The 20443-nt window shown below is 42.3% G+C and overlaps 1 protein-coding gene across 17 annotated transcripts in view; it reads left to right on the top strand.

Moving 5' to 3' along the window:
• LOC117245778 (pleckstrin homology domain-containing family A member 5-like) overlaps positions 1-20443 on the top strand; it is a 623723-nt gene that overhangs the window by 461588 nt on the left and 141692 nt on the right. For 16 of the 17 annotated variants that reach the window (XR_013490410.1, XR_013490411.1, XR_013490412.1 and 13 more), the window contains 2 exons: positions 7331-7617; positions 15994-16232. Coding sequence is in view for 14 of the 17 variants with exons in the window: in XM_078165309.1 (XP_078021435.1) it covers positions 7331-7617; positions 15994-16232 (526 nt within the window). In the remaining 3 variants the exon portion in view is untranslated. Of the gene's footprint in view, positions 1-7330; positions 7618-7748; positions 8039-15993; positions 16233-20443 lie in introns of those variants that run through there. The other variant, XM_033609289.2, reaches the window with a different exon arrangement.

Raw genomic sequence — 20443 nt, 5'->3', positions numbered from 1 at the left:
CACCGAATTAAACATGCCTATTTTTGGGACAGGTCTTTAATCCCTTTCACACAAAACTGTTGTTCAGTAAACATGGGGAAATACATCAGAGAGAGACAGTTACGACACTCGATTTACCACCTCAGGATTACGGCAACCAGCATACCGACAAAGCATCACTTTATCCTGTTAAAATGATACCCACAAACCCTTTTGATTTGACACATAAATGGACATTATGGCCACCTTAGAAGTAAAGAGTCACCACCTTTTTCTTTCTTTTTTTGTCTCTCTTGCTTACCATGCCGGTAAATCTCTTCTTAAGTGTTCATGATTTCAGTAAAATGAACTGAACAATTGAATTATGGTGGATTTAAGCAAACTAACAATGTGTAGCATCTCCAAATTAACTAAAGTTTAAACATTTATCTTTTTATATTGTAGGGAATCTACTGGTATTATAAAAAATGGGGATACTATTTGTTGGTAATCTATAGCAATACTATGTTTAACACGGTGGTGCCATTTGTTGGGACTAAGCCTCACCAAGGGCCTAACCTTGTAATAGATCTATAATTAAAGTATCAAAATGTCTATCAGAAATAATTAATAATTATTAATAATGTGACTCATTTTTTCGAGTAATGTGCTGGTTAGAGTGGCAGCAAGTCTATGTAGCTCCTGTTTTTTAAGTCATTTTTGAGTGTGTTTTTTCTTTATTAATGATTGTTGTGTACACGAGGGACGATCTTCTGGCTCTGAGAGGAGCGACTTACAGAGTTAAACACCCGATACCGGCCGAGCTGAGGAAGCCATTTTGAGGCTGCAGAGCAGGAGCAAACCTAAGGGCTAGGAGGTGGAGATACAAGCCTTTCCTGCTATTCGTAATAATGGGGACTGTAAACTCATTATCCAACAAGTGTGATAAACTGCTGGCATTGGTGAGGAGCCGACGACTCTACAGGGAGTGTAGTCTGATGTCCTTCACGGTGACGTGGCTGAATGACAATGAGCCTGACAGCTGTGTGAACCTAACAGGCTTCTCTTCTGTGCAAGCGGACAGGAATGCGAAGGTGAGCAGCAATAAGAGAGGTGGGGGACTGATCCTGCTTGTGAACAATAAATGGTGTCATCCTGGAGATATCACAGTGAAGGACAAGATCTGCTTCAGGATATTGAACTGTTGGCAGTCGGTCTTGGACCATATTATGTGCCTCGGGAGTTTTCGCACATTGTCACCATTATTGTTTACATTCCACTGCGGGCAGCAATGGCAGTGGCATGTGATCTCATCCATGAAACTGTTGCTAGGATTCAGACCCAGCATCCTAGTGCATTCATTGCAATAACGGGGGATTTTAACAACACTACTCTCTCCTCCCATCTCTCTGGGTTTGTTCAATATGTGGACTGTCCCACCAGGGAGAATAAGACACTGGATTTGTTTTACAGAATTGCCAAGGACGCCTACCGTCCCTCTGCCCTACCACCTCTTGGTAGATCAGATCATAATCTGGTCTCTCTCCAGCCCACATACAAACCCTGTGTATTAAAATTACCTGTTACCACCTGCTCAGTCAGGAAGTGGTCCCCGGAGAACAGTCTCTCAGGGACTGTTTTGAATGTACAGACTGGAATGTACTACTGGAGCCACAGGACAACAACATGGACAGGGTGGATATTCTAACAGAATATCTAAACTTCTGTAGGGACACTGTGATGCCAGTAAAGACTGTACGTTGCTTCCCCAATAATAAACCCTGGGTTAACAATAACATCAAACAGCTCCTCAACCAGAAAAAGCTGGCATTCAAGCAAGGGGACAAGGAGAGGCTCAGGGAGGTCCAACATGAGCTGAAGGGGAGACTGCGACAGGCAAAGGTGGACTACAAAAGAAAGATGGAAAGTAAGCTGCAGCAGAACAACATCAGAGAGGTGTGGAAGGGAATGAAGAACATCACAGGCTATTCAAAGAAGAATAGCCAGGTTATGGATGGTGATGTGGACAACTCCAACAACTTCAACCTGTTCTTTAACAGGTTTGATGGAGAGGGCAGTGTTCACCCTAACCCTGCATCCATCCCCCCTTCCACAGTGTCACCTGCTGCTGCTCCTGCTCCACTGTCACCTGGAAGTAGTCCCTCCCCCACTACTACAGCTACAACATCTACCACCCACGGCCAACTATCCTTTACAGCAGACGAGGTGAGGGCAGAGCTCAGGAGACTGCATACAGAGAAAGCTGAGGGCCCAGATGGAGTGTGTCCAAGGCTCCTGAAAGACTGTGCAGTCCAGCTAGTGGAGCCACTTCAATGGTTTTCAACAGGAGTCTTCAAATGGGCAAAGTACCGATGCAGTGGAAAACATCTTGTCTTGTACCGGTGCTCAAAGTAGGGCGTCCGGCCAAGTTAAATGACTACCGACCGGTGGCCTTAACATCACACATTATGAAGACCCTGGAGCGCCTGGTCCACCGTTTCCTGAGGTCAGAGGTCACTGATGCTGTGGACCCCCTCCAGTTCGCCTATCAGGAGCACATGGGAGTGGAAAATGTCATTTTTTACATGCTGCACCAGGCCTACACCTACTTGGAGGAGCCAGGGTGTTGTGTGGGGATCCTTTTCCTTGACTTTTCAAATGCTTTTAATATTATCCAGCCCCCCATACTGAGAGACTGGTTGGAGGGGATGGGAATAGATCAATTACTTACAATTACAATATCTGGGGGTCCTCCTAGATGATAAACTGGACTGGTCTTCTAACACGCCCTCTACAAGAGGGGGCAGATCCGCTTGTTCCTCCTGCAGACACTGAGGTCCTTTGATGTGTGTTGAGATGTTGACTATGCTCTATCACACAGTGATGGCCAGTGCACTGTTCTACGCTGCAGTGTGTTGGGGAAGCAGCTTGACAGACAAAAACACCAAGCGTTTGGACAAGCTGGTTAAAAAAGCTGGCTCAGTGCTCTGCAGGAGATTGGATCCACTAAGAACTGTTGTGGAGAGGGGCATATTAAACAAATTAAAAGCTATAATGGACAATAGCAGACACCCTCTCCACAGCCTCCTGGAGCGACAGAGGAGCAGCTGCAGCAGTCGGCTCATCTCACTGCATTGCAGAACAGAGTGATTCAGAGGATCCTTCATCCACACGGCAATAAGACTGTTGAATAAGTCCTGAATCCAATCACACACACACTAACAAATTTTCACAACTGGACTGGACTGTGTACTGGACAGTTTTATTTTAATTTAATCTCTATTTATGCACTTATTTTAATGTATTTTATTTTTGTTTTTTTATGAGCTGCTGGACAGCTGAATTTCCCTTTGGGATAAATGAAGTTCTTTCTATTTCTATTTCTATTAAATCACCTCATGGGGCACCATTACCTAGGAGGGAAAAATGATAACCAATTAGTGATATCGGTATCAAAAATTTAACTAAACCATCAATTTGGAATTATGATTAATAATTTAATTAATAACCATAACCACATTAATAGTAAAGCCTATTAATCCTCCTGAAGGATTCCGGAGTTAATAATAATAATAATAACTTTATTTATATAGCACCTTTCAAAAACGAGTTACAAGGTGCTGTACAACAGAGATAAAACATATCACATACAATACAATTGCCAGCATAAAAAACCACCAAGAGAAATAAAATTGGTCTTAAAAAATTAACTTAAAAACACCCATCCCCAACAAAGTAAACATACAGTACAGCAATAATAAAACAGGATTAAGAGAAGGCCAATCGATAAAAGTCAGTCTTTAGAAGAGATTTAAAAGAATCCACTGAGCTTGCCTGCCTGAGATCACCGGGCAGGGAGTTCCACAGCTGCAGAGCACGGACAACGAAGGCCCGGTCACCTTTTGTGATAAGACGGGACCTTGGGACCATAAGCAAAGCTGAGCCAGCGGATCTCAGGCAGCGTTCAGGTTTGTAGGGTAAAAGCAAGTCACGGATATAGGCAGGAGCCTGACCGTTTAAGGCTTTAAAAACAAGTAGTAAAATCTTAAAATCAATTCTAAAACTCACAGGCAGCCAGTGGAGAGCAGCAAGGGTTGGAGAGATGTGGTCACTTCTCTTTGTACCTGTTAAAAGCCTGGCAGCAGCATTCTGAATAAGTTGCAGTCGACGGATGTTTCCCTTGCTAATCCCAGAGTACAGAGCATTACAGTAATCAAGTCTTGAGGAGATAAAAGCATGGACAACCTTCTCCAAGTCAGTGGAAGAGAGGAACGGTCGGATTCTTGCTAATTGTCTCAGCTGCCCAAAACATGATTGTACTACCTTTGTTATCTGTGAATCAAAAGATAGTTCTGAGTCAAGGATGACACCACGATTTCGAGCCTCTTTCTGGATACTAAAAGTAGAGGGGAGACTTTCAGGATTGCAGGTGCTGGAGCTAGATGGGGTGAAGATGATAACCTCTGTTTTTGACTCGTTTAGTTGGAGAAAGTTGTTAGACATCCATGTTTTTATATCTGTCAGGCATGAGAGAGCATGGGAAACATCTGAAGAGCCAGGTTTCAGTGGTACATATAACTGTGTGTCATCCGCATATAGATGAAAATTTATGTTGTGCCTTTGAATAATTCTTCCCAGGGGTAACATGTAAATGGAAAAAAGGAGGGGCCCCAAAATTGACCCCTGGGGGACCCCACACAAAAGGGGAGCATGGGAGGAACAGGCATCACCAAGAGACACAGTGAAGGACCTGTTTGACAAATATGACTTAAACCACTCAAGTGCCACACCACTGATGCCAATAAGGTGTTCCAGACGGCTAATTAAGATGTTGTGGTCCACCGTATCAAAGGCTGAGGCTGAGTTCTTGACATAACAGAGGTTGACTATTGATTCACTCTTGTGCAATATTGGACAGACAGCAGGTATGAATCCAAAAATATATTTATTCATACAAGCATAGGGGTGGGTGTGTGTGTGCGTATGTGTGTGTGTGTGTGTGTGTGTGTGTGTGTGTGAGGGAGAGAGGGAGAGTGCAGAGGATGTTTAGTTGCATGCAAGACTGTCAGTGAAGAGCATTAGCAAACTAACATCACTTAGCTTGGGCAAAGCCAACTAACCAATATTCTAACTGCAAACAATCGCAATCAACAAGTTAAACAGTCTTGCTTTGCCTGTACGACTGTAATAATGCTATGCCCAGTTGTTACGTTACCAATCCTTGAATGGATGGAAGAAAGAGTCGCTTTGTGGTGTGCTGCTTTTGTTAGCAGGTAGAGGAAGACTGGAAAGAGCTGTGGTTCCAGAAGCAGTCTTTGTTGTGTCCTTGTTCCAAAAGTGCAGATCTGAGGAAGGCGGTCGCTCGGGGTCCTTGCGGAGTTAGATGTTGGGGTGCTAACTCTACTTGGTTCTCCTTGTTGCTGGAAAGTTAGCTGCAAACCTTGTGTTTGCACACTAACTTCTCTGGTTTCAGGTTTTGGCCCTACTGTAGGCATGCAGGTCATGGTCCAGGAGAAAGAGTTTCTGTGAGCAACTGCCCTCCTTTTTGTGGTTCGGGGCAAGGGCCTCTGAGCTGGTTTCACTAAACTATCAATTTGGAATTATGATTAATAATTTAATTAATAACCATAACCACATTAATAGTAAAACCTATTAATCCTCCTGAAGGATTCCGGAGTTCTTGACATAACAGAGGTTGACTATTGATTCACTCTTGTGCGATATTGGACAGACAGCAGGTATGAATCCAAAAATATATTTATTCATACAAGCATAGGGGTGTGTGCGTGTGAGAGCCCAGGAGGAAGAAGGCTTGTCTGGGCTGGTCATGGCCCAGGAGCAAAGAGAGAGCCTGTCTGGGCTGGTCAAGGGCCGAGGAGGAAAGAGGACAGACTTTGTGAGAGAGCACAACTTTTCCTGAAGTTTGCTTGGTGATATCACAGATATCAGTTTGACGACTGGTCTCACTTGGGTGTGACCATGAGGCATCCTGTGGAGATGAGTGTCAAATAGCTGAGGTCTCTTACCATTTCCCAACAGTATGCACAATCTAAGCAACTAACTAATGTTAGCTCAAGTGGGTAGCAAAACAACCTGGCTTTATACATCCAAAGAACTTATAAAAATGAACTGCTTGGCAACCAGACCACGTGTCTAATTGAAACAGGGCTTTATTTGTCAAAATGTGAAATCACACTGGGCTAGTGTCAAACTAAGTCAGTCTACATACAGACAGCTGTCATTTGAGCTTATTAGGAACAATTCACTATCAGCTGAACTAGCTTGTTGTCCTTGTGTAAGACATAATGTTAGTGTCAGTGGATGAGAGACTGTGGACGGAGCATATTGAAACATATTGAATATCGCTGTCTACATGTTTACATATTCATGCTTGCTGAACACATGTATTGATAAAGTATTGGCTTCTTATTCGCTAATGTCACTTACATTAACGAGTGTAGCTGCCGTCAACTCGAATCATTTTCGAGTTATCTTCACGGCTGTTCACCAGTAACCGTGTCGCGCAGGTGTATGTGTGGAGGAGGAATTCAGCACTGGCACAGAGCGCCGAGGAGAACCAATACCGTCAGCACTTATCAGTACTACAGTCTTTGACAATTTAGCCCCGGGGCTAATTTAGTACCGGGTTTCGGTAGCCATCCTTATTCAAAATACAAATGAAGTGAAGCCTGTAGAAATGAAATAAAGTTTGCAGCGGCTGCCCATTCCAGGAAGTGCGGAATGCTGCAAGTGTGTTTTCCACCAATCAGTGTTCTTCAACACACAGCCCTGCCCCTCAAGAATTCCGGGTAGTCTGAAAAGTCCTACCCCCCTACTAGGTACTTGGTTTTTCAAAATCCCGGGTAAATGAGAAAAGTTCCTGCAGTGGAAAAGGGGCTATTGTGTATGGCTGTCTGCTGTGTTTACCCTAATTGAATCACATGCAAATGAGCCCAGGGCTGAACAGAATAACCGGTTTTAGAGCTTTGAGACCCATGATGTGACTGACTGAGGGCATATTTATCTATCACCATACCCTCTGATCTATACTCATCTGATCTCTATAGTATATACTCACCTAGCCCTTTGCCCTCTCGGCCACATATTCTTGTTAAGCCTAGCTCTTGTTACTTGTTGTTGCGCTTGCACAATTAAATTAGGGCTCTTGATATGATTTGGCAGTCAGCTCAAGACTTGGATATCAGAGCTTCCCACTAGTCCACGACTTCATAACATAAACAAATTTATGGCCATTTAAATTGCCTAGATTACCCTTTCAGTTTCTCCCCAAAGAGTGATCCAGATACAGATTGAAACCTGACAAACTAACCTCTCCCCTTAGTACTCATCCCTTTGTTTGTTTTTCCCCTAGTGTTACGTCCTATCAGACCTTACCCAGGAACATGCCCAGCCACCGTGCTCAGATTGTGCCCCGCTACCCAGAGGGCTATCGCACGCTGCCCCGCAACAGCATGATGAGGCCCGACAGCATCTGCAGCACTGCAGGCTCTGTGTATGACCGGGCCCTCCGTCCTGCTTCCACCAACCCTATCACCACAGCTGAGAAGAGGAAGTCGATGAGGGACGACACCATGTGGCAGCTCTATGAGTGGCAGCAGAGGCAGGCCTTCTCCAGGCAAAGTCTGGCTCAGCCAACAGGTACAGAAACCACAGATAGAGCAATGACAAGGTAGTTTTCAAGTAGACCATTTTACTAGCCTATATCTAGTTTAGACTGCTAGATATGATATGGTATGGAATACTGAAAAGCCTTTTCCCCCTTTCTGTAGAGACAAAGACAACAAATACAAGTCACTGAGCTGTTTGTTCCTTCCGCTCCCCGCTCAAAGCCGCTCCATGATGCTCTGCTCACTATAGCTCCATACTCAACTCAGATTTCACTCCGCTTCACTCAAAATGCTCACCGCTCGCTCAGTTTCCTTTTGAAAGTACTTTGTGAGCTCCATTGTCATACTTGAAGCAGCTGCATTTTTAAAATGAAATTTTTCATGTGCAATACTATGGTGTAAGACAACTATCAAAAAGATGTGTTCATAATTTTAATCATTCGTATTCGTAATGTTAAACATTTGTCTGTCAATAAAATTGTTGTACACAAAATTCTGTCATATACATGAGTCTGAAATTGTTTGGGTTAGGATTGTTTTTATGTGAGTATGAATCTAAAAGCTGTGAGTGCAAAGTCTTGTGAATACAACTCTAATTTCTACAACTACAGTCCTCACTGTGAACACGAATTCAAGTTTGTGGGTACGAGTAGAAAAGTGTTGAAATTACGTCACTGAGGTCACAGGCAGGTCACAGGGCAAAGTAATCAAACCACGATTCCTCCAAACGCACATGCCCCAAAGGCAAAGATGGCTGACGACAGCGGACCGGGTGGAGCTGTTAGCTTATGTTGCTGTGTCCTATTTCTGCAGTCCTGTAAATCATTCTTTAGACCAAACAGCCTACATCAAGGAATTTCTGATGTAAGCTGCTAACAACACAGTTGGAACAGAAGGACATGCAGGTTTGACTCTGAGCTGAGAGTAAATGATGAAGGTATAGTGTACAGTTGGTGCTGTGACTGGCTGGTAACTGAAGCCTGATCCACTGAATCGTGTAAGAGAAGAACCCAAATGTGTCTTTATATTTTGTTTATTTTTCATTTTAATTTCTGCCTCACTATCAACACATGCTCATTCTTCCATACAGGTAGGCCTATGTGTGGTTCTGAAATGAAAAGTAAATACATGCTATCTATAACTAGGTTGTAAATAAACCATAAACATCAAATATCAAATTAAATTAATAGTATTAAATAGATCTGCATCAATAACCTGGAAAATAAGCCAACAGTTCACAAAGAGACAAACCAGGCATACATTTAAGTACTCCTGGCTCCTGATCTACTTTTGGAGACTTTAGGGACCACGAGTAACCCTGTGTTCTCAGAGCGCAGTGTTCTGGTGGGATAATATGGCACTATGAGCTCTCTAAGATATGACGGAACTTGACCATTTAGAGCTTTATAAGTTAACAGTAGGATTTTAAATTCAATTCTGGATTTTACAGGGAGCCAGTGCAGCGAAGCTAAAACAGGAGAAATATGATCTCGTTTCTTAGTTCCTCTTAGTACACGTGCTGCTGCATTCTGAATTAGCTGGAGAGTTTTTAAGGACTTACTAGAGCTACCTGATAATAGAGAGTTACAGTAATCCAGCCTAGAGGTAACAAAAGCGTGGACCAATTTTTCTGCATCTTTTCGGGTCAGGATAGGCCTAATTTTCGCAATAATATGCAGATGAAAAAATGCGGTCCGTGAAGTTTGTTTTAAGTGAGAATTAAAAGACAGATCTTCTGTCTGAGTCTCTGAGTTGTTTGGGGCCAAGAACAATAACTTCAGTTTTGTCTGAATTTAACATCAGGAAATTGGTGCTCATCCAAGTTTTTATGTCTTTAAGGCAGTTAGGAGTTTAGTTAATTGATTACTTTCTTCTGGCTTCATCGATAAATACAACTGAGTATCGTCCACATAACAATGGAAATTTATAGAGTGATTTCTAATGATGTTACCTAAAGGAAGCATATATAGAGTAAATAGGATTGGTCCGAGCACAGAACCTTGCGGAACTCCAAAACAAACTTTGGTATGTAAGGATGATTCATTATGAACGTCAACAAACTCAAAACAATCAGATAAATAAGATTTAAACCAGCTCAGTGCAGAACCTTTCAGGCCAATTAAGTGATCCAGTCTCTGCAGTAGAATTTGATGGTCAATTGTGTCAAACGCCACACTAAGATCTAATAAAACAAGTACAGAGACAAGTCCTTTGTCCGAAGCAATCAGAAGGTCATTTGTAATTTTAACTAGTGCTGTCTCAGTGCTATGATGCACTCTAAATCCTGACTGAAATTCCTCAAATAAATTATTATCATGGAGAAAATCACACAGCTGGTCTGCGACTACTTTCTCAAGGATCTTTGACATAAAGGGAAGATTAGATATTGGTCTATAGTTGGCTAACACCTCTGGATCCAGGGTGGGCTTTTTTAGTAGAGGTTTAATTACAGCTACCTTAAAAGACTGTGGTACATAGCCTGTTAATAAGGATATATTGATCATATCTAATATATGAGTGTTAACTAAAGGAAAGACCTCCTTAAGTAGCCTAGTTGGGATGGGGTCTAAGAGACATGTTGATGATTTAGATGAAGAAATCACTGCGGCCAATTCTTGAAGAGAAATTGGGGAGAAGCAATCTAAATATATATTAGGTTTTACAGCTGTGTTTGAGGTTAGATAGGTACTATCTGAGGACAGGAGGTCATGAATTTTGCCTCTAATAGTTTGAATTTTGTCATTAAAAAAGCTCATAAAATCATTACTGCTAAGGGCTAAAGGAATACAAGGCTCAATTGAGCTTTGACTCTCAGTCAGCCTGGCTACAGTGCTGAAAAGAAACCTGGGGTTGTTCTTATTGTCTTCTATTAATGCTGAGTAATAGTTTGCTCTGGCATTGTGGAGGCCCCTCTTATAAGTTTTGAGACTGTCTGTCCAGATTAAACGAGATTCTTCCAGTTTGGTCAATTGCCAATTCCTTTCAAATTTTCGCGATATTTGTTTTAACTTACGGGTTTGAGAGTTATACCAAGGAGCAAACTTTCTTTGCTTTTTTAACTTCATTTTAAGAGGAGCTACAGAGTCAAGTGTTGTTCGCAGCGAGCCTACGGCGCTATCGACAAAATGATCAAAGTCGGTACAGGAAACCTCTGTTACTGAGGGACTTGGTATTGAATTTAACGACGGAGTAATCTTTTCCTTAAATTTTGCGACAGCACTATCTGATAAACATCTAGTATAGTAACTGTTGCTGAGTGGCGTGTAATCGAGTAAAAAGAAATCAAAAGTAATCAGATAATGATCCGATAGCGAGGGATTTTGTGGAAAGACTTTTAGGTTATCAATTTCAATTCCATACGTCAGAACTAGATCGAGGGTATGGTTAAAACAATGAGTGGGTTCATGTACACTCTGACTGAAGCCAATGGAGTCTAATAATGAGATAAACGCGGTAGCCAGGGAGTCATTATCCACGTCGACATGAATGTTAAAATCGCCTACAATAATAACTTTATCTGATTTAAGAACTAAACTGGATAAAAACTCTGAGAATTCAGATACAAATTCAGAATACGGGCCAGGAGCATGGTACACTATAACAAATAAAAGTGGCTGTGAGGTTTTCCAGGTCGGATGTAAAAGACTAAGAACGAGGCTTTCAAATGAATTATAATCTAGTTTAGGTTTAGGGCTGATTAACAGACTAGAGTTAAAAATGGCTGCAACTCCCCCTCCTCGGCCGCTGCCTCGAGGAATGTGGGTATTATTATGACTGGGAGGAGTGGACTCATTAAGACTAACATATTCATCTTGACACAGCCAGGTTTCAGTGAGACTGAGTAAATCAATATGATTATCTGATATTAATTCGTTTACTAACACTGCTTTAGACGATAGAGACCTAATATTTAACAGTCCGCATTTAATTCTCCTGTTTTGTCTTTCTGTCACAGAAGAGGTTTTAATTTTTATGAGGTTGTTATGCACAACTCCTCTTTGTTTAATTTTAGATTTAAATAATTTAGGTGGTCGGGGGACAGACACCGTTTGTATAAAACTATGAAAACTATGGCTGGGTAACTGAACTAGAAGCTCAGAGAGGCGTATAGGACTGCGTCTCCGAGTCCTGGTCTCAACTCTGGGTTGTCAGGGATTTAAATTACTTAAGTTTGCCATGTTCCTAGAAATGAGAGCAGATCCATCCAAAGTGGGATGAATGCTGTCTCTCCTAATAAGACCAGGTTTTCCCCAGAAAGTTTGCCAATTATTAACGAAACCCACATCGTTTGCTGGACACCACCTGGACAGCCAGCGATTAAATGATGACATGCAGCTAAACATGTCATCACTGGTCAGATTTGGGAGGGGTCCAGAGAAAACTACGGAGTCCGACATCGTTTTTGCATATTCACACACCGAGGCAATATTAATTTTAGTGACCTCCGATTGGCGTAACCGGGTGTCATTGCCGCCGACGTGAATAACAATCTTACTGAATCTACGTTTACCTTTAGCCAGCAGTTTTAAATTTGATTCAGTGTTGCCCGCTCTGGCCCCAGGTATACATTTGACTATGGCCGCTGGTGTTGCTAACTTCACGTTTCTCAGAATAGAGCTGCCAATAACCAGAGATTTATCCTCAGCGGGTGTGTCGCTGAGTGGGGAAAAGCTGTTGGAAACGTGAACAGGCTGGTGGTGAGCCATGGGCTTTGGCTTGGAGCTGTGCTTCTGGCGAACCGTAACCCAACCTCCCGGCTGAATGGGAGTTACCGGAGGACAGTTAGCAGAGGCTAAGGCAATGCTATGTGGCTCCGCACCGGCTACAGGGGGCTGGCTAACTACCACAGCTACTGAATGGTTTTCCATGGTGCGGAGCCGCGCTTCTAATTACTAAGCCTCGCCTCCAACGCAGCAAATAAGCTACACTTATTACAATTACCACTGTCACTAAAGGAGGCAGAGGCATAACTGAACATTTGGCACACCGAGCAAGAGAGAGCAGAGGGAGAAGCCGTCGCTAACTGTAAAGCTAATGTAGCTACCAAGGCTAGTAACGTGCAAACGACAGCTAAGAGATTAGCGAGAAAGTCGTAGAAAGGAGGAGAGCTATAAGTGCTTAAACAGAACTAGTGTGGGTTAAGACTTGAAGTAGACGTTAAAGCAACTGAAGTGAGAAAGCAGGCTAGTAGAATTCACCAGAGCAGTACAGAGACGCTGTCACAGAAACACCGGAAATGACACAACTCGCTTACCGCAATACGTCAGCACGTCCACCAAGGTGTGGACTTTTCTCTGAGAAAAGTCCACACCTAAGCCTTTTAAAACATCTGCAATGTGCTTCATCCAAAATCCTTCTGCCCACTGACGCTTCACTCCGCTGACATGCTCTGAGAACCAGAGACAACAAGAGAACCATTTAAAAGAGACAACTTTATTATACAAATAGGGAATTATAGTAAGAGCTGTAAAATCCATTTTTCCACTTGTTAAAGTTTCTCAATCAAATTCCTTTTATTGTAAGTTCCGTTGGGGGTGCCATGCCATTGTTCCAACGGCTGAAAATTAGAAAGCCCTATTAGCCAGAAAAAAGCCCCATTGGATCTAAAGCCCATTCTCTGACAGCTTTTATCCCAAAAACAAACTCCCGTTGCTCCCAACTCCCCTTTCTCCAAAAATACACATATCCTGCAGTTAGCTTGAGTATGCCTGCTTCTTTTGAGCTACTGATCCCAGGTGATTTTACCAACCCTTTGCTGCGTTTCCCAGCCACAATTGAGCCACCGATCCTGGGTGTTTTTATCAATCCTTTGCAACGTTCCCGCAGTGTTTGAGCCACCAATCCCCGGTGTTTTCACCAACCCTTTGCGGCATTTCCCAGTGGCGTTTCCAGTGGCATTTAAGCCACCAATTTATTGTTTTTACCTATCCATGGCCATGTTTCTCAGCATTTTTAGAGCCACCGATCCTGCATGTTTTTACTGACTTTTGGCAGCATTTCCCAGTGGCTTTTCCCAGGGCCATTTGAGCCACTGATCTCAGGTGTTTTTACCAACCCTTCACAGCGTTTCCCAGTGGCATTGGAGCCTGATCCTGGGTGTTTTTACAGACCCTTCACTGCATTTAATAGTAGCATTTGAGCCACCAATCCCAGATGTTTTACTGACCCTTTGCGGTGTTTCCCAGCAGCATGTGAGCCACAGATCCTGGGTGTTTCTAGCAACTCTGTGGTGTTCCCCTGCAGCGCATGAGCCACTGCTCACAGGTCTTTTAACCTATCCTTGGCCGACCCTTTGCAGTGTTTCCAAGCAGCACTAGAGCCACTGATACCAGGGCCCGTATTCACACAGATTCTCATAGTCCTCTCAGAGAGCTCTTAACTTAGCTTAAAAATTCCTAGCAAGGAATCTTATCTTATTAGTGATTCAGGAAGTTTCTGAGAGCAACTCTGAGCAAGGAGGGGACAGAAACTTTTATCTTAGTGAGGAGGTGTGGTTGACCCCGTTGCTAGGTATGACGCAGTCTTCTAAAAGCTGTGATTGGTTGTTACAAAAAGGAAAAAAGACAAAAAAAAAAGAAAAACAAATGCGCTCCTAGTAATGAATGAACAGTGAAATCAACCGATCATAGAACTTAGACTGTATTAAGAAATGTGTAATCGTGAAAATAATTTTATGTCATGATGATGAAACTCAGCAAAATTAAATTAATTGTTACAAAGCTTCAAAATGTTTGAACGTACCTCATTCACATGCCGATTATTATATTGATTTGCTTATTGTTATGTTTACTCGCCATGCTGGTAATTTTACTACTTAATCTATTTGATATTAATGGTGGGCGCAGAATCAGCTGTCAGCAATTACTGTGATTGCTGGCCTCCTTGTAAAAAGCGGTTTGATTTGGCAGAATCACCAAAACAACTAATGAAATGGAGAAAAAAAGAACAAGAAAGCCAAACTGGACAGAAGAGCAGTGCCTGCTGTTGGCGCAGCTCGTGGAGGAGAACAACGGAGCTTTAAGAGGGAAATTCGGTCCCGGGATAACGGCACGAGGAAAGAGGCAGACTTGGGAGCGCATTGCCCGACAAATCAATGCGTCGTTCCCTCTCCTTTTACGCACAAGCGATGAGTCTGAGAAGCGCTGGTACGTGCTGCAATCCAAAGTAGGCATTATTGCGTTACTACGCTGGGTGGGAAAAGTAAGCTCATCCCTGATGAGGGCAACCACAAACATTATCCCTGCACGATCAAGCCGGTAGCGTCTTATTAAATCACAGTCGTTCAATATACGGAGAATATCTCTCCTTCCTCTCTGTCTTTCCGCCATCTTCTCTGTTTAAGACACTCTTAGGCTTCTTAAAAGTCCTCCTCCCTCCTCTTAACAGTTTTTCACCTTAGGAGCTCTCTTAATGCCTAAGATGCTTTGTGAATAACTTTTATCTTACCAAGGGAAAATGACGTCACTAAGAGCTACTTTTAGTCTTAGGATTCTTTGTGAATACGGGCCCAGATGTTTTCACAGACACTTCACTGTGTTTCTCAGCAGTGTTTGAGCCACCAATCCTGGGTGTTTTTACCAACCCTTCGTGGTGCTTCCCAGTGACATTTCGCTGCGGTCTTTGAGCCACTGAACTCAGTTGTTTTTCACTGACCCATGCTTCCTTTCCAGCAGCTTTTGTACCACCAAACGAAGGTGTTTTAGACTAAAACATGATCTTTTTCCTAAACGTAACTTTTGTTTTTTGAGAAATGACATTTGAAGCAATGGCCGTTTGTTTTTGGGATGACGGGCTGTCGGAGCAAAGGACTTTGGGTCCAATAGGACACAGATTAACAGGGCTTTAGAATTTTGGGTTGTTGGAACAAAAGGCAATCCCCCATTTTGGTTTATTTGCTACCAGGTCTGTTTAGGCTGAGTTATAGTTGCAGTCAGATGGGAGTTAGTAGGTAGTTCAGTAGGTAAATTACAAGTCCTCTTCAGGACAGGTTTATTTTCTCGCCCATGTAGTGAAAGACACTACGTCTACAGATATATTTTCCAAATATGGGGTTGCAGCACCATTTGCACAATCCACCCTTCATATGTTTCCAGTGTTTTGTTTGTTCATTATATATTGATTTTGCAGGATAACTGGTACCATCATTACTTGTATTTGTGTGTTGCAAGTAAAGTCAGCCTAAAAAGTGTTATTAGACATGCTTTTCATCTTAGTACCTCTTATTAGCATATCTTGTGTCATGTGTTTCTCTGAAAAAAAACACATTTGAGTTGTACTTTTAAAAGGCTGACATCTCTTTTTTGAAACAAAAGTACAGTTTCATGACCTTCAGAGAAAAAGTTCTAGGTAATGAAAGCTTCTTATTTCACTGTGCCTTTCTTTACCCCTCTTGGTGTTGTGCTTTCAGCCGTGAGTCATTATGGGACCCTGCCCAGCACAAAGACCATGGGTAACATCTCTGAACATGCTGTGGCACTTTCTATCCCCACCTCGCCGTCTCACGGCTCCCTGGCTCTCTACAGCACCTTCTCTCCTCCTCGCCAGCAGGTCGCTCACAACCCCAGCAGCACCCATTCTGAAGTGTCCTCACCCATCTTCAAGGGGGACGTGACACTGGACCACCGGCACAGGACACACCCTGCCAAGGTAGGGGCATGGCACTGGAGTTTAACTCTAATGATCAGAATAATGAAATTTCATGTATGCTGCACATTTCATACAAATATTGTAACACGGTATGCTTTGCAAAAGAAGAAGAAATATAGGTATAAAAGACAGGTGTAAGAACTGGGTAGAATTTATTTACTGTTTCTATCTATTAGTAGACTTTTTACTTTAATAGAGCTACTTCAGGAAAAAAAAAGTTTTGAGTATTTGTTTTACCACTGCAAATACCAACAATTCCCAGTTAGAGAAAGAATAAAAGGTGCAGCAAGATGGCTTTTGCCAAATTATTAAATCAGCCCCTGAAAAACACACGTCACCTGCAGCTACCTGCAGCTACTCGCAGCCAGAAACATGGGTGAAAAACAGAGTGGATGTATTAGTTGTATTAGTAGCTTACTTTGACCACCGTTGTCATAAAGTAGAGCACATGCGAATGTGATGACAGTGTCATCACATATACACACACATACATACATACATACAAAGGGAGATTCCTCTCTTTATAATTAGAGTAGATGGCTTAGATGAGGCTAAAAATGTCCATATCTTATTGTATTAAGTGTTGTTATTACCTCAGTGGTAGTACTAACCTCAGTGAAAAATACAGTGCATTTTCTGTAGCTGCTTTACAATAAAAGCCTCCATGTGATTTTCCCATGTATTGCTTTTAATGTGAAACAGGGGCACAGGAAGTGATCCCTTTGAATTAATGCAATTTAATACAGCAAACATGGGTGTGACACATCTGTTTGGTAAAAACGAAGAAATTGCCTTTAAACTGAAATGCTTTGAGATCAAGATGAAACCTAACAGGCTAGTCCTCACAGATTCAGTATAGAAATACATAACAAATCTTAAACACAGAGCATTTATAATCTTCATCATGAAGTATGACTCAGTGTTTGAAGGGAAAACAAATATACTTTCCCAGATGAAGTGTTCCTATAAATATAATATATTGTATATATATATATATATATATATATATATATATATATATGATATAATATATATAATTATATATAATTATAATATAATGATAACCACTGAGCTTAAATGCAGATGGACAACAGTTGTAAATCACATTGTCTCTTTTATCATTTCTCTTTCCATAGTAGGAACATTGGATAAAATACAGCTCCCTGGGGTGTCAGTAGCTTAGTGGATAGAGCAGACGCCCCATGTACAAGACTGTTGCCTCAGCGGCCCAGGTTCGAGTCCAGTCTGTGGCCCTTTGCTGCATGTCATTTGAGTTTGCATTCAGCGGATGAGTCCAATCTTCCTGTCACCATTGTAAAACCCAGGTCCAACCCCTATTGCATGCTGTGAGTCACAGTGACACCTCAGATAAATTTTTACTGTTTGACTGAGAGACACTACACAGCTCATGTTAATACACCAGACAGCACACATACTTCTCTGTATTTACAGTCAGAGAAAGGAGGAGGCCACTTAAAACATATTGCCAGGTTCAGCCTGATTTTGGCCCGATGCAGCGCTGAGTGGTGTTGGCCCAGATCGCGAACGAGTGTCGTATGTGATAATCGATCGGTTTATCTCCTGTAGTGTGTCATAGTAGACGACAACCTATACCATTTCTGGGACGCCCCACCAAGTCCCGACAGAAAGCCTAGCATGTTTGATTTATTTATTTTTTTTATTTTTTTTGTCTTCAATCTGCAATCTGCTGCTGTAGACAACTGTATGGCAATAACGGTCCAGCCTTTTTGAGATTTCCTCTAGGGATGTTCCCACACAGAGCAAAAAGGGAAAAATGATGGTGTAATATAGCAGAGGCACTTTAGCAACCTGGTGAATACTGCCATTAGCATCAAGCTAGCAAAGAATGTTATTTCTTCATAATGGAGGATATAAAGGAATAAAAATCACAAACCAAACTTTCACTTACCAAACTGCAGAGGGTACCAGCTTCATTTGAAACAGACGATATTAGAAACAGGCCTTTATTAATTATTCCCTCTGTATTTATCCATTTTAAATTTTAATCCATTCCCGTTTGCCCTGTTATCATGTCGTCATTTCAAACTCAACACTTCCTGTATCCGCTTAAAATTTAAAGCCCCTTATAATTTTAGTTGAGAGAACCCCTTCAATTTCTAAAAAAGGCTTTTATTGTGAAATATTTGCAGGAACTTGTTGTGGAGGATTCAGTGACTTGCTAAGTTTGCATTCAACACTTCAAATGTAGCTCCTGCCATCTGGTGGTGCTTTTTAGGTTACTACAATAATATTCCGGCTGGGACATGAACAGAGACAGTCAAGTCCCTGTCCGGATCAAAATATGGAGCGTGGACTGGTAGCTGGAGAGGTGCCAGTTCACCTCCTGGGAACTGCCGAGGTGCCCTTGAGCAAGGCACCAACCCCCCCCAACCACCCGGAGCGCCTGTCATGGGCAGCCCCACTCTGACATCTCTCCACTTAGTGCATGTATAGGTACTCTTTTGTGCATGTGTGTGTTCGGACCTGTGTGTAATTGACAACAGAATGAAAAAATTTAATTGAAAATTATTCAATTACAGATTCAATTGGGCCAGTTTTTAAAACCAGAAAATGCCAATGGGCCACAGCAAGCAACCTATTTACTTTTTTCTTAGTTTATATATGTATATACAGTACAGGCCAAAAGTTTGGACACACCTTCTCATTCAATGCGTTTTCTTTATTTTCATGACTATTTACATTGTAGATTCTCACTGAAGGCATCAAAACTATGAATGAACACATGTGGAGTTATGTACTTAACAAAAAAAGGTGAAATAACTGAAAACATATTTTATATTCTAGTTTCTTCAAAATAGCCACCCTTTGCTCTGATTACTGCTTTGCACACTCTTGGCATTCTCTCCATGAGCTTCAAGAGGTAGTCACCTGAAATGGTTTCCACTTCACAGGTGTGCCTTATCAGGGTTAATTAGTGGAATTTCTTGCTTTATCAATGGGGTTGGGACCATCAGTTGTGTTGTGCAGAAGTCAGGTTAATACACAGCCGACAGCCCTATTGGACAACTGTTAAAATTCATATTATGGCAAGAACCAATCAGCTAACTAAAGAAAAATGAGTGGCCATCATTACTTTAAGAAATGAAGGTCAGTCAGTCCGGAAAATTGCAAAAACTTTAAATGTGTCCCCAAGTGGAGTCGCAAAAACCATCAAGCGCTACAACGAAACTGGCACACATGAGGACCGACCCAGGAAAGGAAGACCAAGAGTCACCTCTGCTTCTGAGGATAAGTTCATCCGAGTCACCAGCCTCAGAAATGGCAAGTTAACAGCAGCTCAGATCAGAGACCAGATGAATGCCACACAGAGTTCTAGCAGCAGACCCATCTCTAGAACAACTGTTAAGAGGAGACTGTGCGAATCAGGCCTTCATGGTCAAATAGCTGCTAGGAAACCACTGCTAAGGAGAGGCAACAAGCAGAAGAGATTTGTTTGGGCCAAGAAACACAAGGAATGGACATTAGACCAGTGGAAATCTGTGCTTTGGTCTGATGAGTCCAAATTTGAGATCTTTGGTTCCAACCGCCGTGTCTTTGTGAGACGCAGAAATGGTGAACGGATGGATTCCACACGCCTGGTTCCCACTGTGAAGCATGGAGGAGGAGGTGTGATGGTGTGGGGGTGTTTTGCTGGTGACACTGTTGGGGATTTATTCAAAATTGAAGGCACACTGAACCAGCATGGCTACCACAGCATCCTGCAGCGACATGCCATCCCATCCGGTTTGCGTTTAGTTGGACGATCATTTATTTTTCAACAGGACAATGACCCCAAACACACCTCCAGGCTGTGTAAGGGCTATTTTACCAAGAAGGAGAGTGATGGAGTGCTGCGGCAGATGACCTGGCCTCCACAGTCACCGGACCTGAACCCAATCAAGACGGTTTGGGGTGAGCTGGACCGCAGAGTGAAGGCAAAGGGGCCAACAAGTGCTAAACACCTCTGGGAACTCCTTCAAGACTGTTGGAAAACCATTTCAGGTGACTACCTCTTGAAGCTCATCGAGAGAATGCCAAGAGTGTGCAAAGCAGTAATCAGAGCAAAGGGTGGCTATTTTGAAGAAACTAGAATATAAAACATGTTTTCAGTTATTTCACCTTTTTTGTTAAGTACATAACTCCACATGTGTTCATTCATAGTTTTGATGCCTTCAGTGAGAATCTACAAT

This window comes from Epinephelus lanceolatus, chromosome 23 (genome assembly GCF_041903045.1).
Source record: "Epinephelus lanceolatus isolate andai-2023 chromosome 23, ASM4190304v1, whole genome shotgun sequence".
Lineage (NCBI taxonomy): Eukaryota > Metazoa > Chordata > Actinopteri > Perciformes > Serranidae > Epinephelus > Epinephelus lanceolatus.
The sequence above is the reverse complement of the archived record's forward strand: the minus strand, read 5'-3'. Positions and strand labels throughout refer to the sequence as shown.